The sequence below is a fragment of the Ahaetulla prasina genome, chromosome 14 (genome assembly GCF_028640845.1).
Source record: "Ahaetulla prasina isolate Xishuangbanna chromosome 14, ASM2864084v1, whole genome shotgun sequence".
Classification (NCBI taxonomy): Eukaryota; Metazoa; Chordata; class Lepidosauria; order Squamata; family Colubridae; genus Ahaetulla; species Ahaetulla prasina.
Window position 1 is genome coordinate 21,200,335 of NC_080552.1, and position 27,361 is coordinate 21,227,695.

The window sequence follows — 27,361 nt, forward strand, 5'->3', positions numbered from 1 at the left end:
CCTATTTTTCTACTTGCATTTTTTACCTGCTTTCGAACTGCTAGGTTGGCAGAAGCTGGGACAAGTCACGGGGGCTCACCCCATTACGCGGCACTAGGGATTCGAACCGCTGAACTGCCGACCTTTCGATCGGCAAGCTCAGCACCTTAGCCGCTGAGCCACCGCATCCCTACTTCATTATTTACGTAAGGGTTATTCTTAAAACGCATTTGCTGCCATGCTTCAACAATTAACATCGACTTTATAATTAGCAAGTCTCGGGGTTTGGTTTTGTTTTTTTTTACAATTCTTAACAGCGCATGTGAAAACGGTTAGATCTTGGTGGCGATTCGTCTTGAAGATTAAAAAAAGAAGAATGTCCTTTGATCCGATTACGAAGAAACCTATTCGTTGTGGCCAATGCTGCAAACCAGCATTTGACTGAGATGAAAGGTGAAAGAAAGCAGGTTTCAGAAGGAATGGAAGGAAGGCCTACATAATAATTTGGATTTATATTATCTATTCTAGGCCTTTTAAGAGAGACGAGAACTTCACAAGCAACGTTTTGGCACCTACACTACCTGAATAATTTAAAAACAAACATGTCACCTTCCCACCCGCTTTTTAAAGCCGCCTCTTGTTGCCGTTTTTTTGCAAAACAAACATTAAATAGCCGTTAGCCGGAAGAGTTAATGGCCGCTTGGCCAATTTGCACAGCATTACGCTATTATTCTTGATGCTAATATTAAACAGGAGGAAAAATAAATTCAGCACATTTTCCCTCATGATACCTCTCTTCTCTGTTTAATCACTTCCTTGTAAATGGTCATGTCTAATAAAGAATTCTGTTCACCCACTTCATCTTCGTGCCATTTATCAAATGACAGCCACCGTTGCTGACCTTCCAGTTAAGTGCTCGGAGGAACAATAATTAAAGTCCCAGGCAAAGACGTGTCATGGATAAACAAATAGTGAAACTTCATCCTGTTTGGGGAGATTTCAATTTGGCCTCTCCCGTTAATAGCTGGCTGAGATGGAAGAACTACTTGGAGCGTCCCGGTAATCAGAGGTGGCGAGTAAAACAGATTAGAAGGTGGACATGACACCACACTTGGAACTTAACGTTTCCACGTTTTTTTTCCCCCAACGTGGAAAAAATGCCGTTCTTAAATACGTATCGCAATCCACAAAAGGAGCAGGAAAGATGCACTCCAAACCTTTTTTTAGGGCCTGGGTTGTGGAGAAGATTCACAATGTGACTGTCTGTGTGTGTGTGTGTGTGTGTGTGTGGTTTTTTGTTAATGTATTCTCCTTTAAAAGTGAACATGAAGAGTTGCACGCTGCATTAGGCAATTGAGGAAAGAGAGATTTAACTGTGATAATTAATGGTTGTTCATCAACTCTTCTGTAATAGGGTGACATGAGCTTGGGGGAATTGGTTTAAGTGAGGAAGGCAGCAAAATCAGATAAATATAATCAGATAAATGCAATCAATCTTTCAGATGGTAGAAGCTATCAATTTTGACCTTTGACTGCCTTTAGTAATAAGTTCTAACGTATCTTTTTAAAAATGACTAGGTAGGTCAGTTGGAAAGATCCTTACCTTGTATTGGAGATCTAAAGAATAGAATAGAATAGAATAGAATAGAATAGAAGAGAATAGAATAGAATAGAATAGAATAGAATAGAATAACAGAGTTGGAAGGGACCTTGGTGGTCTTCTAGTCCAACCCCCTGCTCAGGCAGGAAACCCTATTTATTTATTTATTTATTTCTCCCGAAGGACTCAGGGCAGTTCACAGCCAATAAAACCACAATACATATAATACAAATTAAAAAACAGTATAAAAAATTTAAAAAACCCATTTAAAAGCCCCAATTTAAAACCCCAATTTAAAACTACATTTAAGCTAGTCCTGCACGTCGAAACAACAACGTCTTCCATTTCAGACAAATGGTTGTCCAATCTCTTCTCCAACTCTGGAAGTTTTTAAGACACTTCCAATTTTACGCGGGAGAAAACCCGAATAACCAAAGACCTACATATATATGCTGCAGAATCTGGAGAGGCCTAACCTTCATCTCGGCAAAGGACATAAAATGGGCACAAGCTAAGAGGCAAAAGAAGGCGATCCTTTTGCATTCTGCCTAACTGGACTATGTTTAGAAAGTGTGGAAGAAATGTCATTCACACGTACATGCCACTTGAACCTCCGATTTTCTTTGCAAGAGGGCCCCCATTCTGTTCCGCACAACGCACTGATAAAAACCAGCATCCGATTTTTTCAAGGAAGGAATGACGTATCTGAAAGACAAAGGAGAGAAACCTTAATATAACAGATACTCTTGGTTTTAAGGTTGCTTTCTCGAAAACTGTTTAAAGCTAATGGGGAAGAATACCGTATTTTTCAGAGTATAAGACGCACTTGCCCCCCCCAAAAAAGGGTGAAAATTTGGGTGCGCCTTACACACCGAATGTAGCCCCACCCACCCTCCAGCCCCCACCCATTGGCCTCTGCCTCCCTGCAATTTGCCTCCTTACAACAAATAGCAAACAGCCTGTTTCAGCTTAGCACAAGCAGCTGATGGTCGGTTGGATCGGCCTCCCGACCATCAGCTGTTTCAGCTGTTGCCACTGCCTATTGCCGCCTCCCATTTTCGGCCTCCACTGTTTGCTGCAAGGATGCAAACTTCTGGGAGGCAGAGGCAGTGTCAGGGCTCCCAATAACACCCCCCAACAAAATCAAACTCCAAGGCTTGCAATTCCTCAAAGCTAACCTTTATCAGAGATGTCATATTGGCACATCTGGGAAAACCCGAATCTGAGATCTTCCAGTTTCCCTCACCCAAAAGAAAGTTCAAGACCTTGCCCACTTCTCCCGCATGTCCACCACTGCTCCAATCAGTTCCTTCAGGTACAGAAGACAACCTTCACATTCTTCTCTGCACAGCTGTCGGACACCATGGCCTTGAACCTCGGCCAAAGAGTTTGTAACAAAAAAAAGCTTTTAAAAGGTTCTGGTGATCCGGCAACTCAGCTGGGATGGTCAGAACCCTTTAAAAGCATGGTTTCTACAAGCTCTTCAGCCGAAGAGATTGTAGAAAAAAATGCTTTTAAAAGGTTCTGGCGATCAGGGAACTCAGCTGGGATCGTCAGAATCCTTTAAAACTTTTTTTCCTCTGGCGATCCCAGCTGAATTGCCTGATCATCACAGGCTTTTAAAAGCATTTTTTTTACAACCTCTTCGGCCAGAAAAATGCTTTTAAAAGTTAAAAAAAAAGTTGGACACACATTATCCCCCCACCAAGCCAGGTCCACAGAACCAGTAGTAACAAATTTTACATTTCACCCCTGGTTAAAAGCCTAAATTCCTCACACAGCCGTGAAGCTGACTGGGTGATGTTGGGAGAGGCATTTACTCTCAGATCCTTCGTATCCTGCAAAGTTGTTGATAAAGATAACATGAGGGAAATCACATATGCTACATTAATTTCTTTGGGGGAAAAGGCGTGATAAAAGCAAGAAACAAAATACCAGTTTTCTTGCAACATTATTATCTACCCTGAATGTAAATCTTGTTTTGGAAATGCCAAGATAAGATATATCGCTTTTCATCTTTCCAGCACAGCTTACATATTAATAAATTGTTCTACATTACACAAAACTACACATGAATCATGCAGAGGTTGGATAGTCTGGATTATCAAACACATCATATATTGATGACAGATCATGATTAATAATGTGAACAGCAAAGTATAACTGCGTAAAAAAAAAAATCTTAGTTATTCTCTTTTTCAGCCTTAACCCTCAAGCTTGCTATATAAATTATGGAAGTATTTATTAGCAATGAATAATTTACTTTGTATTAACTAAAACGCATTATAAACTAAAGCTGGGGGGGGTCATTTTTATTACTTTTTGAACCGGAGTGCAAATCTTCTTCTACTCTAATCAATTATTACTTTGTCGCTGATTGTAACTGGCAGGGATTATAAGCAGCATTTGAACCATATTGTAGTTACTTGGCAAAAAAAAGAAAAGAAAAAGATACAACAGTGAGGTATTTTGTTATGCGGCTTGCCAACAAGAAAAGATCAAAGCCAAATTTAGCCAAACTGTCTTATGCCAAAGGCAAACAGTCTGTAATAATTTCATCCCAATGAATAAATGCAATTCCCTGAACATAAAAACCCAAACATGCCAACCATATCTTGGATTGTTGCACACAATTACAAATAAATAATAGAACTCCAATACTCATAGTAGCATATTTATCCAAATAAATATTGTAAACTTGGATTAGTTTTGTGCGAACACTTTGTTTGACAAAATAAATGTTTCAAGGATAGGAAGCAAATTAATCAAGGACTAAGGGGGGGGGAACCCTCTGTGTTTCATTGGGAACAAACAAACCTATATATTATACATTAGCAAAACTTAAATATCTTAATTATTACTTGAAAAGGGAGCGTTTTTCAGCTAATCCTTGTAGCTGCAACATAGCACAGTACCAAGTGCAGCTTGCTTTAGAATTATAAATGTTACACTATTTCATATTAATTGTAGGTATTATTAAAAATGAGCAAGAACCTGTTATGCATATACAATGCCTAATCTGGCTAAGGCCAAAAATTGTTTAGTCAAGTGAAAAACAGCTCTGACTTCTCATTAAACCTTTGGTAATTCCAGTTTTTCTGAGACCTGCTATGCATCGTTTTTTTAATACATATCCCTCTTTTCCACTGCACATATGAATGTGTGGTGTTTGTTTTTTTTCCCTATTACTGGCAGACCCACCACACAGCTTATCCTATTGATCAAATGAACAGCTGTGCTGGCTCATGTCTGCTTTCTTCCATGATTAATCAAAATACCCTGACCTTAAATAGCTTTTAAATTTCGATTCCATATGCAGAAAACATTCAGCCGCTTAAAAAACAATGAGAGCAAAATGAGAGAAGAAAAAATATTGAGGATTTATTTGATTGAGTAGACCAGGGGTGTCCAACCTTGGCAACTTTAAGACTTGTGGATTTCAACTCCCAGAATTCCCCAGCCAGGGTGTGCTGGCTGGGGAATTTTAGGAAATGAAGTCCACGGGTCTTAAAGTTGCTAAGATTGGACAATTCTGGTATAGATTGTTGCTTATATTGTAGCATTTCTTTGTGATTGAGACCAGAAGATACAAGGCGCTTGTGAGATCAGTGACCATGGATTGATTTGCTTCATGCATATGTTGAGACATAAAAAGGACCAGTTGCTCCTTCTAAAGGAGCACCTAAAATGCTGACATATGAACAGCTCATTTGTCTTTGTCACAGCTTGCTCATAAAAGCAGAAAGCTAAAATGCTTCTGGGACGGACTTGGGTAACCATCTAAATGTATATCATAGAATACCTATGAGCCTCTGTGGCTCAGACTGGTAAGACAGTCTGTTATTAACAGCAGCTGCTTGCAATTACTGCAGGTTCAAGTCCCACCAGGCCCAAGGTTGACTCAGCCTTCCATCCTTTATAAGGTAGGTAAAATGAGGACCCAGATTGTTGGGGGGCAATAAAAGTTGACTTTGTATATAATATACAAATGGATGAAGACTATTGCTTGACATAGTGTAAGCCGCCCTGAGTCTTCGGAGAAGGGTGGGATATAAATGCAAAAAAAAATAAAAAATAGAAGCAGTGAGTAACCAGAAGAGAGAGATTAATGAAGAGATATTGTTGGATCGGGTTAATATGATGGAGACATATCGAGAAACACTGCAGACACCTGAAGTTTTCAAGAAGAGACTGGAGAGGCATTTGTTCAGAAGGAAATGGGATCTGCTGCTTGAACAGACAGTTGGACTAGAAAATGTCCAAGGTCTCTTCCAACCCTATGATTCTGTGTTCCAGATATCATTAAGATTCTACATTCTCAAATAACTTACTTATATTCCCTGGAGAACTCTGTGATTTCCCTGTCGTTATGCAGCCACTTAAATTCCAAAGGCCAGCTTCCTTCTGCCAAGCAGGTGAGAATAAGGCGGTTTCCTTCCAGGTGCGTCTGAGGCAAACTGGGTTCCGTCTTGAAATAGGGAGCTACGTCATCTGCAAGATAACATATCACTTTTAGATATTTTGACGCCTAATGTGACAAATGGCATCTCGCAAGTTTACATCATTGGACAAATCAAGGTTTGTTTGTTTTTTAAAAAAAGAAACCATGGCTAGATTCTACATTTAGATCCATGCCACAAAATAGTTTCATTAATAACCATCAAAGTGTCTATGGAGTTTGTCAGTCATCCAGTCCTGGTTGTCCCAAAGGTGCTTTTTCTCAAGAGGCAACTGGACTTTCTGGTTTTTCCTCAGATGACGTTTTGCTCCTCATCCAAGAAGCTCTGACGAGATGAAGAAGCTTCTTAGATGAGAAGTGAAACATCTTCCAAGAAAAACAAAGAAATTCCAGTTGCCTCTTGAAAAAGCACCTTTGGGACAATTATCAAAGTGGCAAGACCGATGTATGAAAGGAGGAAAGTCCCAAAATGTTCTCATTTCCCTAATACCCTAGACCAGTGGTTCTCAACCTTTATAGTGCTGCAACCCCTTTAATACAATTCCCCACGATGTGGCGACCCCAACCGTAAAATTCATCGCAGTGATAGGCAGCGATCTCAGCGCGCCTCAGCAGCCGCAGAAGGGGGGGAAAAGCGGCAAACTGTTTTTTTGAATTTATCGCACCTGAAGCCTGAATTTATCGCATCTGAAGTATTGGCTAGTGATCTGAACTGCTTGCGATTGCCTTGAGGACGGAGGCATTAAAGCGGAGACTCCTCCTCTATTAAGTTTATCGCGCCTGAATCCAGATTAGGCTAGCGATTGGGAGTGATTGTAGCTGGCTTGAGAGGGAGACATCAGAGCAAAGATTTCTCTCTTTTTTAATTCATCGCGCCTGAAGCCGAATTCGGCTAGTGATTTGAAGAGCCTGCAGCTGGCTTGTGGAGTCAACCATTGGAGCGCGATTCTTCGACTCGCAAGTATATTTCCCATATTTCCGATGGTCTTAGGTGACCCCGGCAAATTGTCATTCGACCCCCAACGGGGTCGCGACCCACAGGTTAAGAACCGCTGCCCTAGACCACGGGTCTCCAACCTTGGCAACTTTAAGACTTGTGGACTTCAACTCCCAGAATCCCTTAGCCAGCAAAGCTGGCTGAGGAATTCTGGGAGTTGAAGTCCACAAGTCTTGAAGTTGTCAAGGTTGGAGACCCTGGCTCTAGAGGTCAGGTGTTCTCCAAGAGGTATTGGAAGTAACCCAGAATAAAAGATACTATAGGTAATATAGCATCTTTTAGAATAGTACTGTATCTTTTATTACACAGTATACAGCACACTCTAGCAGTGTGGTTTCTGTAGTTTTGGCTAAGAGTGGGGCGTGAACTCATTCCCCTGTGGTTTATAAACCATTTGGGTATGGATTAGAAGTTATGGAAACTGAGCATACAACATAGGGATTTAAAATATATACGATATATACACGGGAAAACAATCAATACAAACTCAAGCTACACTGCTCCAAACTTGACTGCGGAAAATACGACTTCAGTAACAGAATGGTCAACGCCTGGAATGCTCTACCCAACTCCGTTGTTACATCCTCAAACCCTCAAAGCTTCAACCTTAAACTGTCTACTGTGGACCTCAGCCCATTCCTAAGAGGTCCCTCAAGGGGGCGTGCAGAAGCACATCAGCGTGCCTACCGGCCCTATCTTACTGGCTCCATTTATATGTATTTACTTTCTTTTTTTCCTGCTTATTTTCATATTTATACTTGCTACTTTGTACATATTTGACAAACAAATTTTTTAAAAAAAATTAAAAAAGCCACAAGTTTATTTAGCAGGATCCCTGAACCAATGCTCACCCAGCACTGCAGACTGCAGGAGAAAGTTTGGGGTTTCAGGACCATGGAGAGCAACCTTAGAGAGAAAATTTAAAATCAGTGGTTGCTCCAGTTCCCTTAAATCCAAACCTCTTAAAATCAAGCTCAGGGACCATCCAGGATCCCAAAGTGAAGTGTTCCCTCACTTGAAAACACTCGAGCAGAAGCATTGTGAATCAACAAATGTTTCTTCTGTGCATGCACAGCACATGCCCATAAAGCCAATTGTTGAGATAAGCTGGCCAAAGGAGAATGGATCAACCCTCCCTCGAATCTTGACCAATGTAGACTATCACAGGGGATGAAGACCAAGCATTTTGTCCTAGTCCCTTGAAACATAGCAATGCCACACTGCACACAAATACCACACACCATAAGAACAAGAACAGAAGAATATGCAGAATTATAATAATAACAACAACAACAACAGCAACAGAGTTGGAAGGGACCTTGGAGGTCTTCTAGTCCAACCCCCTGCCCAGGCAGGAAGCCCTACACCACTTCAGACAAATGGTTATCCAACATCTTTTTAAAAATTTCCAGTGTTGGAGCATTTGCAACTTCTGGAGGCAAGTTGTGCCACTGATTAATTGTTAACAGTCAGGAAATTTCTCCTTAGTTGTAAGTTGTTTCTCTCCTTGGTTAGTTTCCATCTGTTGCTTCTTGTCCTGCCTTCAGATGCTTTGGAGAATAGCTTGACCCTCCTCTTCTTTGTGGCAGCCCCTGAGATATTGGAAGATTGCTATTGTGTCTCCCCTAGTCCTTCTTTTCATTAAACTAGATATATTCAGTTCCTGCAACTGTTCTTCATATGTTTTAGCCTCCAGTCCCCTCCTCATCTTTGTTGCTCTTCTCTGCACTCTTTCTAGAGTCTCCACATCTTTTTTTAATTAAATTCAATCTTTTTTAAATTAAATTCAATCTTTTTTTAATTAAATTCAATCAACGACATTATGCTTAATACGGGAACCGAGCTTCTAAGCTGCCCCCGCCCATCGTTGGTCACCCTCAAGAAGGCAAGGCGGGAACCCGTCAAAGCCTGCTTCCCTTTGAAGAGACAACAAAAACCAAGTTGCCCTTTAGAATAATTCCTGCAACGATTCCATGGAGCAGCCGAAATTTATAAGTGCTTTCTTTGAAATAAAACATAGGAGACGGCAATAAATAGGAGGAAGAGGTTCCTCAAGGATGGGTACATTCTGCAATAGATTCAAGTTCCGCTGAAGCCTATGGCAAAAATTGCATTGATATCAGAGAACCTCTGTAACATTTTTTTTTTTTTTTTGTAAAACTGCCAGGGTATTTTTTTTTTTAACCAAACCCACAAAATACATTTCCAAACTACGGAGGAAAAGTCAGAAGAGTTCTGTATAATTGTGAAAGCTTTGCATGTTTTCAGACCATAAGCAAGCAAGCAAAGCTTTCCTCCAGGGTTTTCATCTATCAATTAAAATTGCCACCATGTGACAAAAGCAGCTGTGGATTAAAATTGACTAATCCACTTTCCTTTTCCTTGGGAACTATTGAGCAGAGCCATCCAGTGAAGCCATGTCTAAAAACTAGTTACCCTAATTAGCTCTTTGTACCCATTTTCATTTGTTTACAATCGACACGCAAATTAACAGGAAACTAATGCGACACTGGGGAACCTCCTTGTTGCTTCTCTCTGGCATAGCCGTGTCTCCATTTCCTTTCCTGGGCCTGACCCAATGGTTTGTATCTGCTTAAAAAGTGGTGGCTAGCAGTTATGAGCACTGGCCTCTGTACAGCCAATGAATAATAAAATAGATGCTAAATGATTGTCTGCAGATTAAAATCATCATTCTTCGATTAAGTGGGTCTGCAAATGAATTACCTACAAGCGACAATGCCCGGGTCCCCAGGACTTGATGTGAGAATCTGAGGATGGACATTAGAAGCTGGATGTTTGTTTGTTTTTATTAACTTTGTGATGCTCCGAGTCTTAAGAAAGAAATTGCTTTTTATACACCACCAGTTTGTTTGTTTGACAAGCAGTGTGAGGTCTCAGCTAGACAGGCCTACTGCATATGTTAAGAACTGAAAAAGCAAATTTGGGGATCAAATTTGGCTTTCCAAACTTAAGGAAACCGAAGCAAGCAAGATCTTGAATGTCCTACGTTCAAGAAGTTTGATGAGCCATGATCTTGGTCTTTCACTATGGGACAACTTCCCAACTGGAACAGGTCATAGCAATAATCTAAACCCGAAGTAGCCCGGTCTACTCCCATAAACTGTATTTCTTATCGTGCCTGGGAATTCAACAGCTGTAAGTTGCTGAATAAATGCTTATGAGCAACATTAAAGGTCTATTCAAGCAAGATTATAAGAAAATCATCAAACTCGGGTATTTTTAGAACTTAAAATTAGCAGATCAGAACAGTCTGAAAAGCATGATTTATAAAACAGCATGATTTATAAAACAGGCCAATGTTCTGCAAGATTTATTTGAGCCCATTAAAAAAAAAAAGACATTCGTTCCAACTTTTTGTTTACATATTATGCAAATATCTTTCATTGAGCTAAATAAGCAGTGCAGGGTAACATTTGTTTGAAACAAAATTAAAATATAATCCTAGACAAAACCTCATTGTAACTAAGGATTCCAATGCAAATTTGCATCATTCTTGCTACTTTTTTTTTACTTGATTTGATGTTTAGAGTTGATCACGTAGTTGCCTTTTTTTCCAAACAATGTTCCCATATATTTGCACCTACAGCCAAAATGGACACACATTAACTACCAGAAGAGCTTCTGAAAGTACATTTTATTTTTCCCAAATGGGAAATACAAGAGATGAAACGTTACACTATTGAACAACAGGGGAGACACTAATTATGATCTTGCAGTGGCTTCAGAACCACAACAATTCCACAAATCTATCCTGGGCATGACTTAGCCAAAGCTCCCCATGAGCTTTGGGCAATTCTTGCGTTACTGTTTTCCCTTTTGAGTATAAAAGAACAAGCCAGGATACAACTTGAGGTTATATATGATCATGTCCTATGCAAAATATAGTAAATACTTTCCAAATCATCCGGAAAACAAAAACTTGATTCCATAACACAATTTCCTTCAAGAAACCTCTAATCGTATTTTTTTTCCTGGTCTGGATACAACTAGAAGTTATCATGCACAAAAGGTTCTGGGCTTATTTGTACACGTGCCAAGCAATTGGATTAGGTTGCCAGGGGCTCTCATAAGTATTTCAGTTTATGAAGCTGATATTCAGCTGCTCCTGACAAATTCTCCTCTCTATCCATTGTGCTACATCCCAAAGAGAAAGCCCAGCTAGTGCAGAGTCCAACAAACTCATTCTTTGAACCTGCATCCCAAATCTATGGAACTCTCTAGAATGAGCTTTGTTCTTTAGCTAAAGTTTCTTAAACTTCAGGGCTTATAAAAACAAGGGCAAAATGCTACAACGTGCGGAAGAAAGCAATCAAAAGATGCATTTTTCCTCTGGATTTTCCACCCTGGTCTAACCACGGTGCCACCAGTAGATAGAATAGAATACTATGGAATTCTTTATTGGCCAAGTGCGATTGGACACACAAGGAATTTGTCTTTGGTGCATACGCTCTCAGTGTACATAAAAAGACAAGATACATTCATCAAGAATCATAAGGTATGATACTTAATGATAGTCATAGGGTACAAATAAGCAATCAGGAAACAATCAATATCAATATAAATTGTAAGGTTACAAGCAACAAGGTTACAGTCGTACAGTCATAAGTGGGAGGAGATGGGTGATAGGAACGATGAGAAGATTAATAGTAGTGCAGACTTAGTGAATAGTTTGACAGTGTTGAGGGAATTATTTGTTTAGCAGAGTGATGGCGTTCGGGAAAAAACTTCTTGCGTCTAGTTGTTCTGGTGTGCTGTGGTCTATAGCGTCGTTTTGAGGGTAGGAGTTTAAATAGTTTATGTCCAGGATGTGAGGGGTCTGTAAATATTTTCACAGCCCTCTTTTTGACTCGTGCAGTATACAGGTCCTCCATGGAAGGCAGGTTGGTAGTCATTTTTTTCCCTGCAGTTCTAATGATCCTCTGAAGTCTGTGTCTGTCTTGTTGGGTTGCAGAACCAAACCAGACAGTTCTGGAGGTGCAGATGACAGACTCAATCGTTCCTCTGTAGAAGACTCTCTGAAACTAACAAGGTTTTCTTCCTCCTAGGTTTATTACTTCACCTGAAGGTCTTTGTTTAACAGGCACTCCTGCAGCTGAGATTCAAAGCCCTCAGAACATATACCCAAAGTGAAAAAGACGGTATGACTTATAGTATTCAAATTTATGAGCTGTAAAGTACACTGTAACTCACACACCCCTAAGGATGTTCAAGAAAGCAGCAGTGGCTCAAGATAGCTAACACCAATATATTCTAAATGGTAATTACTGTATCCTATTTACCAAAACAGATGATGGTCCTGAATTTTCGACAAACCTTCCAAAAGATAGAGGGGAAATGTATATATTTTATGCTTCTATTACCGCATGCTCAGCAAATCTGAAACGACTCTCTTATTTTTATAGATAATTTTAGCGGGGAGAAGCCCAGTCTGCCTTCCAGGGTGGATGAATGTAATAAAACCCATCAGCAGCTAAATGTGACTCAGACAATCACAGAAGTCAGACGAACCCAGGAGTTGTGAGAAGGGAAAACTCTGCTGGAAGAAGGCTGTAGTTTGTATGCTCTGACAGGATTCCCACTACAGTCCAGACAATCCCCAGTAATGGAGAGATCCAAGTAATCTCCGCATCTAAGAAAAGAGCTCAGAAAACCTTTAGATGAAGCCTGGTATCTTTATCACATCTATGCAGAAGTCACCTTCCAGAATCACAGTCTAATAATCTCATTTTCCTTTTCACATTGATTTATGGATTCTGGCAAAGGTAGGGCCAGAGGAATTTAGTAATACATCACCAGGCATTTAGACCTCAGCAGACTGATGAGATGCAGTAACACTAAAAAAAAAAAGAAGAAGAAGAAGAAGAAGAAAAGTGGAAGATTTTATTTAGTCTCTCAGGGTTGTCCCAGGTATATTTTCTACTCATTGGAGAATCTGGACTCTAGACATTGCTTACAGGCCTGTAAATGCAAGGTTAATTGCCTGCAACCCATGAAATCTTCGATTTATCTCGTTTATGAATTAGATTCCTAAAAAAGGGCTGGACTTGCTTAGGTTATCAACAGAGTGTTTTGCCAATGGAGCTTTGCGTTTGAAAACTGTGCAGTAAGCAAAGAATATAGACATATATAGATATATATATATTATCGTCTTCTAGCTTTATTGAGTCCCAAGATAACTCTTGAGCTCTCTCGTCGGGACTGCTGTTTGTGTTTTAATAAACAAGGGCAAGTGCGAAGAATAAAAAATTGTGCGTCTTGCTCTCCACACCACTGCTTCAGAAAGAGACTGAATGAATCAGAGGCAAACTTTGACACGTGGAAAAACAGGAGCCGTTTTCATCTAACTGGAAAGTCCCTCCCCCCCTGCCAATGATCAACCACAGCGAAGGAGCCAACATAGGGTTTAATTATTCCCTTTATGGAAGACGCAATGTATATTATTACAAAATTACAGGCTAATATGCTATCCGTTCATTTGGCACCGTTTCAGTCGTGCTGTTAATTAAAAGCTGGAACCGCTCAAAGCCACTTTGCCTAGCCCGTGTTACTCTGAAAGCGAAGAGAAGAAAAGCAATTTGGAGATCCTTTGATAAGGTTGGACACGGTTGTCCAAAAATCGTTATTTTTTATTTTATTTATTTGTCACAACAGTATATATAAGCATAAGCATGAAATAACTATACGATATATAAGCATATATATGAGTATGAGTACGTAATAACTATATTAATTGGATATAACGAAAGGAAACAATAGGACAGGAGCGGTAGGCACGCTTGTGCTCTTATGCACACCCCTTACAGACCTCTTAGGAATGGGGTGAGGTCAATAGTAGATAGTTTCTGGTTAAAGCTTTGGGGGTTTTGAGTAGAGACCACAGAGTCAGATAGTGCATTCCAGGCATTAACAACTCTGTTACTGAAGTCATATTTTCTGCAATCAAGATTGGAGCGGTTCACATTAAGCTTAAATCTATTGTGTGCTCGTGTATTGTTGCAATTGAAGCTGAAGTAGTCTTTGACAGGAAGGACGTTGTAACAGATGATTCTATGGGTTAAACTCAGGTCATGTCGAAGGCGGCGGAGTTCTAAATTTTCTAATTTTCTAATCCTTCAATAAACAGACCTTAAAGAGATTGGCACATGATGCCAGATCTTCCTGGGGGATTAGTTGCCAAAGTGTAGGGCCCAACCAGAGAGTAGAGAAGTCTTTCAATTATTAAGGGGCAGGGATAAATGATACTGCTAGGCCGATTCGTTTCATCGTAACAGAAATGTTTTCATTGAAAAGGGGAGGCTAAGCTTTGTGTGACCATGGGGATGTTGCAACAGTTGTGAATCACTTTTTTCAATGCTGGTGTGACTTGGAACAGTCACTAAACAAAACTCTTGTACATCAAGGACTATCTGTATTAGAGACTGAGTCACTGGGAATTTGTCATTTCCATTTTCTCCACTTGGAAGTCTTCCGGTCCACCGTCTTTTGCCATCAGCATAGGTTAGTAGGGCTTGTCTTTTAAAATAACTGGAGAACTGGAGACGGGGCAAAGGGATTTAGATTAAACAAAGTGACATCAATCAACTTTGAAATCAGAACTCTCTCCTCCAGAGGGGAGGAGGGAGGGGAAAAAAAATCACCTTAGCTCATTTGATAGGAAGAGCTCCAGTCCCTGAATCTTTAATATGGAAATAAAATGAGATGCGCTTCTAGAAAGGGAATGTAGACATGAAATCTAAAAAAAAAAAGAAAAAGCATTATCAAAACGGTTTTGAACTTTGAGGATATAATGTAGTCACATCAAAAGGCATAGCTAAGCCCGTCAGAGAGATCAATCATCTTTAGTCATTAAAGGTAAAATAAATATTCAGCTCCTTTCTGATATTTTCTTTCCAGAGATGGCCGTGATTACCAAAAAACTCAAAAAAAAAAAAAAGGCCACCAGCAGTGCAGGTCAAAAATCAGTTGGGGAATAGTCAACGTTTTATTTAGCACGCGCTACCATTTTTGTACAGCCTTCCTTGTGTGTGAACATTTTTTCTTTTATTCAGTGCAGGGACTTGGGCAGTTCATGTTTTTATATAAAGGTGTTGTGGTCTGCCAGCAGCCAGCAGAATCGGATAGTGAAGAGGTTGGGGAGGAAGGTGGGCCAGTCCTGGAGTCTGGGGAAGGCTCGGACAAGGGCTCTGCATCAGAGGCAGAGATGGGGCCAGGGCCATCTGGGAGTTATGTGCTGCCTCCAGAGCAGCGAGGCAGAGGAACAGGGGGAGCCTTTTCCCAGTGTGTGCATGCGCAGAACTGCCAGAAGGCAAGAACAGTTAAAACGAAAGGGACGACTTGGGAGTAAGGCTTGGAGATGATTGGCCCCTCCCATAAAACATAAAGGTGGAGCAAAGGGACATGAGCCTTTGCAGGAAACAACTTTGTTTGTTCTGGTCGACTTATACTCTGCAGCTCTGCTTGATTCTGGACTCTGTGTGGCTTTGCCAATTAGGTCTTTGGCACCATGCCAAGGGAGATAAAAGTGGGTGATTATCCAGAAGGACTCTTTATAGCTAATTGGGACTCATCTGTGAAGAATTCACAGCTGTTGCACTAAAAGAGGTTTTCGGGACTACTCGTGTGTTTTACTGACTCAGGAAGCCCAGGTCAGAACAGAAGGTGCGAATCCAGGGGGAAAGGCAGAAGGAACAAGGAGGCCAATGGGAGTCCGTGACTTGAGCCCAACATTTCCGTCGCTAAGCATGGCAGTTGTTCAATGAGTTTTGCCCCGTTTTACGACCTTTCCAGCCACAGCTGTTAAGTGAATCAGTGCAGTTGTTAAGTTAGTAACGTGGTTGTTAAGTGAATCTGGCGTCCTCATCGGGTTGGCTTGTCAGAAGGGGATCACGTGACCATTGACTTCGCTTGTCGGACGTTCTCAAAAGGTGAACGTGAGATGTTGGAGAAACTGCAACCGTCTTAAATACATGCCAGTTGCCATATGCCCGAATTTTGATCACGTGACCGTGGGCACGCAATGGCTGCGTGAAAAACAGTCATAAGTTCCTTTTTGTTGTGCCTCGTCCGCTTTCCCCTCAGCCGGGGCCTTCTTATCTGCTTCCGAACGCTGAGGAATGTCCTAGCATGCCTCCCGGCCCCAGCCCTGGCTCCATGCCCAGACAGGCTGAGGAAGAAGAAGCACCTCCAGCCCCCAGCCCTGATTCCATGCCCAAGCAAACGGAGCAACTAGACCCCTCCCCCTCCTCCACAGCATGTGAGCCTGAGGAAGATCAATTACCAACAGCTGCAGACTGGAGTGACCCTCGCTTCAGGAGAATTGATAAGCGGCGTCAACAGAAGGAAGGGAGGGGCAGGCCTGGATAAGTTCTGAGTCATGGAGCCACACCCCATGGCCTATATAAAGGACCTGCTTTCTGGCATTCTCTGAGTCAGGCAAAGTCAAACATATCTTGCTGAAGTCACTTTCTGGTCTCCTGCCTGCCCTGAGGACTTTGCTAGGACTTTGGCAGAGCTGCAGAGGCACGCCTGATTCGGATTTCCCTGACCCGGCCGTCAGCGGAGGAGTGGGACACGACACTTTTCTTGGGACCGTCGTAACGTCAAACAGTCACTAAACGAATGCTTGCACCTGAATACTCTTTAAAATGATCCAAAGGAAAACCAAGAAAACCTTCTGCCTCTTGCCTGTGTTTTCAGGAGGCAAGCACACTGACAGAGCAGAGATGGAATGGCAAACTGGGGGTGGTGGTGGTGGAGAATTATGCCCAGAAAACTCATTATTGTTTAATTGTGTCTGTTTGTAACAGCTGCTAAGAGTTCAACCGGGGGGAAAAAAAAGATGAGCAAGAAAGATTGCGTCACTCCCTGGAAGAGAAACACAACGGGCAGAATTTTCAGTGGGAAACCTTACAACGCACATAAATACAAAGATTGGAGTTTTTCCCAAACTGGTATTATACAGATTCAGATGAGTAAACAGAATCAGTCATTCTCTGGACTTGTAACAGCCTCTGCTTTAATGAGCAACACAATGCACGATGCAATTTCTCCCCCCCCACCTTTTTTCCCCCCCATCTAAAATGTCTGTGGAAAGAGCTTCCATTCAAAAAAGTCACAGGGATTCTTTGAAACTCGATTCTCTGTTAATTCGCTGAAGTGCCACTACGTACAAGATGCATTTGTTGAAATGGTATAGGGCGGGTGTCAGCAACCTGTGGCTCTGGAGCCGCATGCGGCTCTTTGGGCCCTGTGCTGTGGCTCCCTGTCGGGTGATTCCCACCACTGGCTGGCTCCGCCCCTCACCCTCCCCTCCCAGTCACTCCTCGCCTGGTCTGAAAAGGTAAGGGTGACAGCGGGGGATGGAGAAGCGGCCGGGGCAGAGACAGAGAGGTACAGAGAGAGAGGGAGAGAGACAGAGAAAGATACAGAGAGGGGGGAGAAAGAGAGAGACATAGAGAGATACAGAGAGAGAGGGAGAGAGAGAGAGAAAGATACAGAGGGGGGGGAGGGTGAGACAGAAAGACATAGAGAGATACAGAGAGAGAGGAAGAGAGAGGGAGAGAGAGAGACAGAGACAGAGAGAGATACAGAGAGGGGGGAGAGGGGGAGGGAGGGAGGGAGACAGAGAGAGAGAGAGAGATCAAAAGTGTTTTGTGGTTCCCAGTGTTTTTTAACAACCTGTTCTCTGCCCTAATGACCTGCTTAATAGGCATGGCTAGGGTGTCATGTGACTGGTGGAAGTGAGTGACGTCAAGTTGGCCACACCCAGCCATGTTTTGTGACTCCTGGTGTTTTCTTCTCTGTGGGAAACGGATCCAAATGGCTCTTTGAGTGTGTAAGGTTGCAGACCACTGGCATAGGGTCTCCTGCTAGAGTTGGGAGTTGAACTAGAAGACCTCCAAGGTCCCTTCCAACTCTGATGATGTTCTATGTTCCAAGAATAGCTTCTATTTATTTTCCTTAAAAGGAACTGACCTGAAATAGGATCTCATCCAAGGAACAAGACAAGAGGAGACTCATGCATTCACACAAACCACCCAAGCCATAGTCCAGAAGTTGTCTGGTGGGTAGTTGAGGACAGATGATGAGTTGGGGGCGACCCCAAAGCCTAGCTCGGTACCATCCATGGCCTTCCAGTACTCTGGTACCTGCTGTCCAATGGGAGAGCCGGAGATAGTAGATCTTAAATGCTTCTAGGACCTCTGTTTCATTCTGTTCATCCAGATGTGAAACATTTAATCTTTTTCTGTTAGATGTTTTGTCAGAAGCCGATTCCCTTGACCAGTCTGGTACTTGCTATCCTGAGGAAAATGCTGAATGGCAGCGTTTATCATCATTCATATTTCATTTGTGCCTTGAAACAGCTGGAGTCATGTCCAGATTGAGCCAACATTGAATAAACTCTTTGTTGGGGCTCCTGAGGAATCCTTCCGTCCCACTGAGGCTGTGCTCAGAGTGTAAACCCCGATTCAGCGAAATTGCTCAATGGGAAAAAGCCATTTCTGCTGCTCATTTTTTTTTCAAACTCTCGACTACATCTCACAAGCGCCTCCAGTCATCTGTTTCTATTGCATAATATATAATTTAAATGACAATTCAGAAATTGGACCAGATGGATGTCTAACTCAAATTCGCAAATATGTTTTCTAAGAGCAAAAACTATTAATAATCTAAAGGGTATGGTTTGAAAACTAAGGGGAGGGGAGGGAGGGGTAGGTAGGAGGAAGGGAGGGAGGTCCATGTTGTATTTTAAGCAACACCTTACAAAATATCTGGGTGAACTTGAAGTGACTCTTCATTCTCCTTTGGCGAGGTGTGTTTGAGGAGATCTTCATAACCAGTCCTTGCATCCTTTAAGAACAAATGTGTCACAAATCTATTTCATAGACAGATGTTCACAGATGTTGTGCCTTTCAGCTAAGCCTTCTACATAAATCCCATTCCGCAATGTTACAAACAGGATAGATAACGTGTTTGGCATTAAGAGGACTTAGCGTGTAGACTTGAAGTAGAATTAGGGCCAGTCCTGGTTTCGAAGCTAAGAGACAACCAAGGTGAGAAAAATAATTGCTTCCAATAAATATCGGCTGATCCCGAAGGCAAGAAACTTTTTAAAAAATACCTCTTGGTAACCTACTTGAACATCAACCTTCTCTGTAACTCTCCGTGATGCAAAAAAAAAACCACCAGGCCCGTTTCCTGGGGTATCCCTGGGGTGCAGCAGAAAGTAAGACATTTAACTTGCCACAATATAGCCTAAGTGTGTTTTAATCGCACGTGTGAGATATTAGAGATTGGAACTGCAATTTAAACATCCCAAGATAAACTCTAGATAAGTATTCATTTATTCACATTTCTAAGTAGCTTTCTTCACCCAAGACTAATGCTGGTAATACTGGATGTAAAAAAAAATGCTAAATCATAGTTAGCATTTTGTGAATGAGCTTTTAAGGTAAAGGTTCCCCTCACACATATGTGCTAGTTGTTCCTGACTCCGTTTCAAAGCCGAAGAGCCAGCGCTGTCCGAAGACGTCTCCGTGGTCATGTGGCCAGCATGACTCAATGCCAAAGACGCACGAAACGCTGTTACCTTCCCACCAAAGGTGGCTCCTATTTTTTCTACTTGCATTTTTTACGTGCTTTCGAACTGCTAGGTTGGCAGAAGCCGGGACAAGTCACGGGAGCTCATCCCGTTACACGGCAGCACTAGGGATTCGAACCGCTGAACTGCCGACTTTTCAATCGACAAGCTCAGCGTCTTAGCCACTGAGCCACCAGGCCCCTTAACCACCTAGCTCTCCTAAAATGACCAGGTTAGGTTTAGGTTAGGTTTAGGTTTATTAGATTTCTGTACCGCCCTTCTCCCGAAGGACTCAGGGCGGTTCACAGCCAGCATAAAAACAGAATTCACAATAGTCATAAATAAATTAAAAACAATATAAAAATCTAATTAAATTAAACCACAAGGAAGGTTTGAGAAACTTTTGCTCCACTTTCCGTTTACTAATGGCTCTTTGGTAGTTTCTTGACTGGGCTGCTGCTTACTTGATTGTTGCTCTGAAGTTGACCTTGGAGTTCATCTATGCTGACCTGGGTGCTGATTGCTGGTGGAGAAACGCTGGAGTCTTTTTGTTCTCTTTTGGGCTGGTTGGTTGTCTCTTTTGCGTAGTCTGTAGATGTTGTTAACGTCTATGTGTCTGTTGATGGCTGATTCCTCTGAGTGCCAGGTTTCTAGAAATTCCCTGGCATTTGGGGATTTGGTTTGGTCTCTGATTGTCACATTTTCCCAATGGAATCTAGGGCTAAATCTGTCTATGTGCTGTGAAATTAAAGAATTTCTGTCACGCCTTCTGACTGCCAGTTGCTGTTCATGGATGCCTTCTGCCAGTCTTCTGCCTGTTTGTCCTACATAGTGGTGGCTGCAGTTCTTACATTATATGCCGCAGATGACTCCTGTTTTTTCTTCTCGGGTTGCTGGGTCTTTGGAGATTGTTCTTATATCTGAATGTTTTTAAGTGCTTTATTTACACTGGTTGTGACTGGATTTAAATATTAGCGTTAGATACCATAACTGGCATTTAACGGTACTAATACTTGCTATGTTGTGCAAAAAAAAACCCAACCCAACCCCTCTTTTAAATAGAAGAAGAATTCACCCAGTGCCATCTGTTTACACGTTCTTGTTTTCACACATAACAAACTAGTACATCATTAAGCTGTGCCACTGTAGTTACACATATCATTGAAAGTACATCCTTAACCACAAACCTTGACTGATGTAAAATGGATTAAAATAATAGCATACTATTATTTGCTCATTAAAAAGCAAATTAGTTGCATTTTGTGTTGTTTGCTGAACAACCTCAGGCAACGCTTAACAGGTGCTAATTCCAAAATTGGTTTCAGGTGCAAATAGATTAAATTAGCATGTTTCATGATTACAGAAAACATTTGCTGGACAAAAGCCAATTCAGAAGGCTAACAGCAAAGCAGAAGCATTTTCAAATTAAAGGCAAACCCATCAAATTAATAAGTATTACAGACATTTTTTACATGCATTTCTCAATAGCTTGCAGCATTTGTCAACAATGCATTCATTTGCATAGATCTAGCCTAGCCTGGATGATAAATATCAAAATCAACTTTGTCTAAATTACTGGCACACGGACAAAAAGAAAATATCAGAGGAATAAAGTAAACATAACAATATATCCACTCGGCTGCCCTATCTGCATCAGATCTATTAACTGCTTTAATAACTGGCAGGTACTAATAAAAATGTGGATATTATAGTTAGAAATTGGCTAAAAAAATACACTGGGTTTTTTGGAATTGAGCAGCTAACAAATTTGAATAAAGATATAAATTATGCTTGATTTTGAACAAAAAAAAGAAAAAGCAATTGTATCTGATAACAAGCAAGTAGCCATACTTATATTTGGATATGCACTGTATTTAAATATACTCTAGAAAATGCAGTTGTCTTTTTCTTTTTTTTTTAAGTAGATAGAAATACATTTGGCTTTTTAAGTTGATGTGTTCTTTGGAAAGTGGGCTCGAGAATGTTAAGCACCTCTCAAGAGAGATTTAAAAATGATTTTTTTCATATAAAATAACTGCCGACGTTGTTATAAAAATACTCCTTTATCAAGGAAAATTGAAAACGGGTGGGGTGGGGTGGGGGGGAAGCATTTACATGAGAGAAATGCAGAAGCACTAAAGTCTCAAAAGCTTCATTGATATTTGGAGCGAATCAAAATTCTGTTTAAAAGGGATTCAAACGAAAACTCCCACCAGAAGCTCATTTGCCCATACAGATTTCCCATCACAATGTAAGGAAATGAGGCTATCGGTTTTATTTGAAGGGGTGGGGGAGGGAATTAATCTTCCAGAAAATTTGGCGTCTCACCCAAGGTTGCCCAAAACAAACCAGGGACCCACGTAGCGTTTTGATCAGACATCCCATCCTGTCCTCCTCCTGTCAGTCTCCTCATGCTAGTAAAGAACTCTGGAAAAGAAATGTCTCTGAGTTTCTTTTACGCAGAAGAGGTATTTCTGGAACCTTGACACCTCCCCTCTTACGATACAGAAAGAGGCATTGACATTTTTCCATTTAGGCCAGCCCAATCGACTTCATGAATCCTGCGTTTGCAATATTGACTTCGGTCTTGGAACAACGTTGGATGAAAACGCTGCCCAGTGCTAACAATTTTGGTCTCCTCAGCCAGCAAAATATCCCACAATAGACTGTTCTCTACACAGATTACAAAATAAAATGCAAATTACTGTTGGCTCCGTTTAACAATTGAGGCAAGAACCACTGGCAACCGTTGGCAATTCTGTCAGATGAGGGAGAAGGGAAGGAAAGACCGGGCAAAATGCAACTTTTAGTCATCGTTCTTCCCGGTATCCGATTTGGTTTTTCCCATTTCCTTCCCTCTAGCGCAGGTGGTTCTCGACTTACGACCACAACTGAGTGTCAGGCCTGGAAACCATACTAGGCCTTAGGTTTCCAGACGCTGCCACATTTTTCCCCTGAGGGGAAGAAGGGGGGTTGAGGGGTATGGTAACATTCTTCAGGCGGTCAAGGTCGGATGGTGTTCACATCTGCAGGAAGAGTGGCGAGAAGATATTCGAATGAACTGGGAGAACGTGGGACCATGTGACCAGCAAAGGGGTCAGGGGGGTGGGACTCTTGGGGTTTGTATAACTGGGAAAAGAATCCGGAAGTTCAGTTTTGGAATTTCACTCATCGTGTGCCAGTTTCCTCATGCTAGTAAAGAACTCTTAAAGACAATGGCTTCTGAGTTTTCTTTATGCAGAAGAGGTTTTTCTGGAACCTTGACACTGAGCCCAAAAGGTCTCTTGTTAACTGAGTTTTGCCCCATTTTATGACCTCTCTTGCCTCAGTTGTTAAGTGAAGCACTGTTAAGTGTTGATAACGGTTGTTAAGTGAATCTGGCATCTCCATTGACTTGGCTGGTCAGAAGGTCGCAAAAGAGGATCATGTGACCTTGGGACACGGCAACGGTCATAAATATGAACCCCCTTGCCAAGCATCTGAATTTTGACCATGGGAGGGGATGCTGCAAAGGTCGCAAGTGTGAAAAACGGTCATAAGCCACTTTTCTCAGTGGCGTGGTAACTTTGAGTGGTCACTAAATGAACTGTTGTAAATTGAGGAGTACCTTTATTCCAGTTATAAAGATAACGGTGGAAGCAGCTGGTATGGATTCTTTGACCATCTTTCTCTAACTCAGCGGTTCTCAACCTGTGGGTCGCGACCCCATTGGGGGTCGAAGGACGATCTGCCAGGGGTCGCCTAAGACCATCGGAAATAAGGGAAGTATACTTGCGAGTCGAAGAATCGCGCTCCAATGGTTGACTCCACAAGCCAGCTGCAGGCTCTTCAAATCACTAGCCGAATTCGGCTTCAGGCACAATGAATTAAAAAAGAGAGAAATCTTTGCTCTGATGTCTCCCTCTCAAGCCAGCTGCAATCACTCCCAATCGCTAGCCTAATCTGGCTTCAGGCGCGATAAACTTAATAGGGGAGGAGTCTCCGCTTTAATGCCTCCGTCCTCAAGGCAATCGCAAGCAGTTCAGATCGCTAGCCAATACGGCTTCAGGCGCGATAAATTCAAAACGAAAATAATTTTATGGTTGGGGTCGCCACATCGTGGGGAATTGTATTAAAGGGGTCGCGGCACTGTAAAGGTTGAGAACCACTGATCTAACCTGATCCCCTTCAGAGTGCAGAAAAGTAGATCTGATTCATGATACAGAAGTCCCTCCCTCCCTCCCTCCTCTCACTCACCTCTCTGCTGCCACTGATGGACTGACCTGGGCACCTCTTCCTTATTATGCTGGACTGTCAAAACCAGGTCCACCTTGTAGCTCCAATTCACCCTTAAATTTATTAAGGAGCATGGTAGCTCATGTGGTTAGGATGCTGGGCTGACAATTAGCAAACTCATGTTCGAGATTCAAGTCCTCCTGCCAGATGGGGTGAGCTCCCGTCATTTGCTCCAGTTCCTTGGTGGGGATATGAAAAGAGCCCCCCTGGGTCTCCCCTGGGCAATGGTGATGTCACCAGCTAATCCTTTCAACCCAGAAGCACCTTAAAAGGTGCCTCTGACACGAATGGGACAGGATGGGATAGGATGGGACAGAATGCGACAGGATGGGAACTCTGACCTTTCTTCTCTAACGTGATCCCCTTCAGAAAAGTACTTCAGAAAAGTAGATCTGATTGATGACACAGAAGTCAGCAGAATTAGCCTATTTCTTGTAGCCCAGCAAACAAGCCACAGGTGTGCTTCTCCAAGACCCAGAAATAATGAAGGAGATTTACCCAGAAATACCTTTTCTCAGTTCCCTACTTATACAGATGGGATGCTTCCAAAACTTAATTTGTAAGTCCAAAGTTTGTAGCAGTGGTGAAATCTGAACAGGTTTGCCACTGGTTTGCCGGTAGGTTTGTTGTTTTTGTTACTACCAGTTTGCCCAAACTGGTAGTTTTTATCACTACCGGTTCTCCTGAACCGGTGCGAACCAGTAGGATTTCATCACTGGTTTGCAGACTCCTCAATCCACAATGCATTCTGAACCCTGATTTTCTTCCGTGGAATTTGCCATAAGTTTTGCATCGCAACCCCCCAAAAAAACTTTTGGGGGGCTTATTGAAATTCTCTATCCATGCACTCGCTGCATTTTTAAGCATCCAGGCTCCCCCACCATACTTAGCCCAAGCTCACACGTTCATTGCTATTATCCTTTCTTTTCCAAAATAAATGAAACGGTCGCATTTGCCATGCATATGCGGATCAAGACATCTTATTTCGGCAGTCTCTTCCCCTGCTCAAACAAGGGTTGACAGGAACTGTCAGCAACATGCTAACCTCCAGTGACACCATTAATAGCAGCCAATCAAAAAAAGGGCTGGACTGTGAATTATCGTGTTGTCAAGTGCAAGCTGGAAAATAATACTGTACTACCATGTAATACTTTTGCCTGATTTTAATGCCACTAGATTCCAATGACAAATTACAAGATACCCACATTGGTGGTATTTCTCATAGACGTTGAGAGTTCTCTTTTATGCTGCCATGTAATTTTTTTAATATGTATTTATTTCTACAATGCAATAAAGCTGCCCATCTTCTCGTGCACGGATTCTAGGCAGCAAGCAAGGATTGAGACCAACAAACAGCTTTGACTCAGTAGTACACGATAAACTTCTCCTAAAACTAACATCCTATGGCATCTCAGGACCCCTCCACAAATGGATATCTGCTTTTCTGTCTAACAGACAACAAGTGGTCAAAATTGGCAATGCTTTATCAAATCCTGTTCCTGTCAAGAGCGGTGTTCCTCAAGGCAGCGTCCTTGGACCAACACTCTTTACACTATACATTAATGATCTCTGTGACCACATCTCAAGTAATTGTGTTCTCTTTGCTGATGATGTCAAACTATTTAACACCACAGACAATACTTCTATCATTCAAAACGACCTTGATCATCTAACGCTTGGTCTAAAATTGGCAGCTCAAATTTCAACCAGCAAATGCTCAGTCTTACATATAGGAAAAAGAACCCAAAACTAAGTACATACTAGATGGACATTACCTTACAGACGACCCCATCCCGTTAAAGACCTTGGAGTTTTCATGTCAAATGATCTAAGTGCCAAAGCCCACTGCAACTACATAGCAAAAAAGCTCTAAGAGTTGTAAACCTAATCTTGTAGCTTCTTTTCCAAAAACACCACACTACTAACCAGAGCATATAAAACATTTGCTAGACCAATTCTAGAATACAGCTCGCCTGTTTGGAACCCTCACCACATCTCTGACATCAATACAATTGAACGTGTCCAGAAATATTTTACAAGAAGAGTTCTCCATTCCTCTGAAAACAACAAAATACCCTATCCCACCAGACTTGAAATCCTAGGCTTAGAAAACTTGGAACTCCGTCGCCTTCGACAAGACCTAAGCTTAACTCACAGAATCATCTATTGTAATGTCCTTCCTGTCAAAGACTACTTCAGCTTTAATTGCAATAATACAAGAGCAACCAATAGATTTAAACTTAATGTTAACCGCTTTAATCTAGATTGCAGAAAATATGACTTCTGTAACAGAATCATCAGTGCTTGGAATACTTTACCTGACAAAGCTGGCTGAGGAGCTCTGGGAGTTGAAGTCCACAAGTCTGAAAAGAGCCAAGTTTGCAGACCCCTGGCCTAGGCAGACTGCGGAGGGTTTCTCCTCAAATATGGAGACTGGGGGCAGGAGAAATGGCAAAATAGCTTGTGAAGGGACAGAAACTTTAGTTTTTCCATTCAGTTCTTTTAGTGCATTATGTAAAATTGCGTGTTACATTTGGGGTATCTCATTTGATTCATAAGTCCACTAATTCTGGCTTTATGAAACTGACTCGCTAGACATTTTCTCAGCTCCCTTAATGGGTTTATTACAGTATTTAAAATCTGGATTTCTTTAGCTTTAGCCCTTTTGACGTAACGGATTCGCTGCTTTAGAAATATTAAAATCTCTGAATCGTTATTGTGTGGTGAAATTTATAGAGGTCGTTCAGTCTGCACGTCCTTGATGGGACTCTATTCAAAATAAAGGCAAGAATTTTAGTTTTGTCAATGTTTGCTTTTGTTCTTTTTTTTTTTGCTCTGATGGGCATATTAAAATATAATGATTATGGCTAGGGCAGAATATGAAACACTTATGTGTCTTTCCTTACAAGTGAAAAGTTATTAGTTTGACATCTGAAGCTGAGCTGCAAATGAGGGGAGACATATCGTTTTGTTCTCCGATAATATTCTGTAGTTTGACTTGAGTTCCTTTGCCTGTTATTAACAGAAATTTTCACTCACAGGTGTAGTGAATGGAGAGAAATTGAAAACGTCAATATATATTTATCTAATTGGACTATCCTCACCGTTCTCTTTTCTTTCCCTTTCTTTCCGCTTTTTTTTTTCCCCTTTCCATGACAGGTTATTAGAAATTGCAAGAATTTTTTTTTTTTTTTACTTTCCAAGGTTGAGAACGAGACCCATTTTATAGAGTCAAAAGCTTTGGAGAAGTGTCCATCTCAAAGCCAGCTTCTTCCTGGGATTTGATCTTTGCAGTAATAAGGAAGGAGACAGCAAGGGAAGCAGACATCTCTTAGGAGAGAAACAGCTTCCAATTGGTAGTAAGGCATATGGATGAATAAAAGAGTTCAGCAAGGGGATGGCTATGTTTGCCAATGTTGGGGATCAGCTTATACATCAGCTTATACATTT

General features: G+C 41.6%; 1 protein-coding gene across 4 annotated transcripts in view; it reads right to left on the reverse strand.

Annotated features, from left to right (window-relative positions):
* Window positions 1–27,361, reverse strand: part of SDK1 (sidekick cell adhesion molecule 1) — a 503,056-nt gene that overhangs the window by 405,753 nt on the left and 69,942 nt on the right. For 3 of the 4 annotated variants that reach the window (XM_058157083.1, XM_058157082.1, XM_058157084.1), the window contains exons 2-3: window positions 5,911–6,070; window positions 2,178–2,284 (exon numbers count right to left, since the gene is read on the reverse strand). In XM_058157083.1, the coding sequence (XP_058013066.1) occupies window positions 2,178–2,284; window positions 5,911–6,070 (267 nt within the window). Of the gene's footprint in view, window positions 1–2,177; window positions 2,285–5,910; window positions 6,071–14,693; window positions 14,789–27,361 lie in introns of all 4 variants that reach the window. The other variant, XM_058157085.1, reaches the window with a different exon arrangement.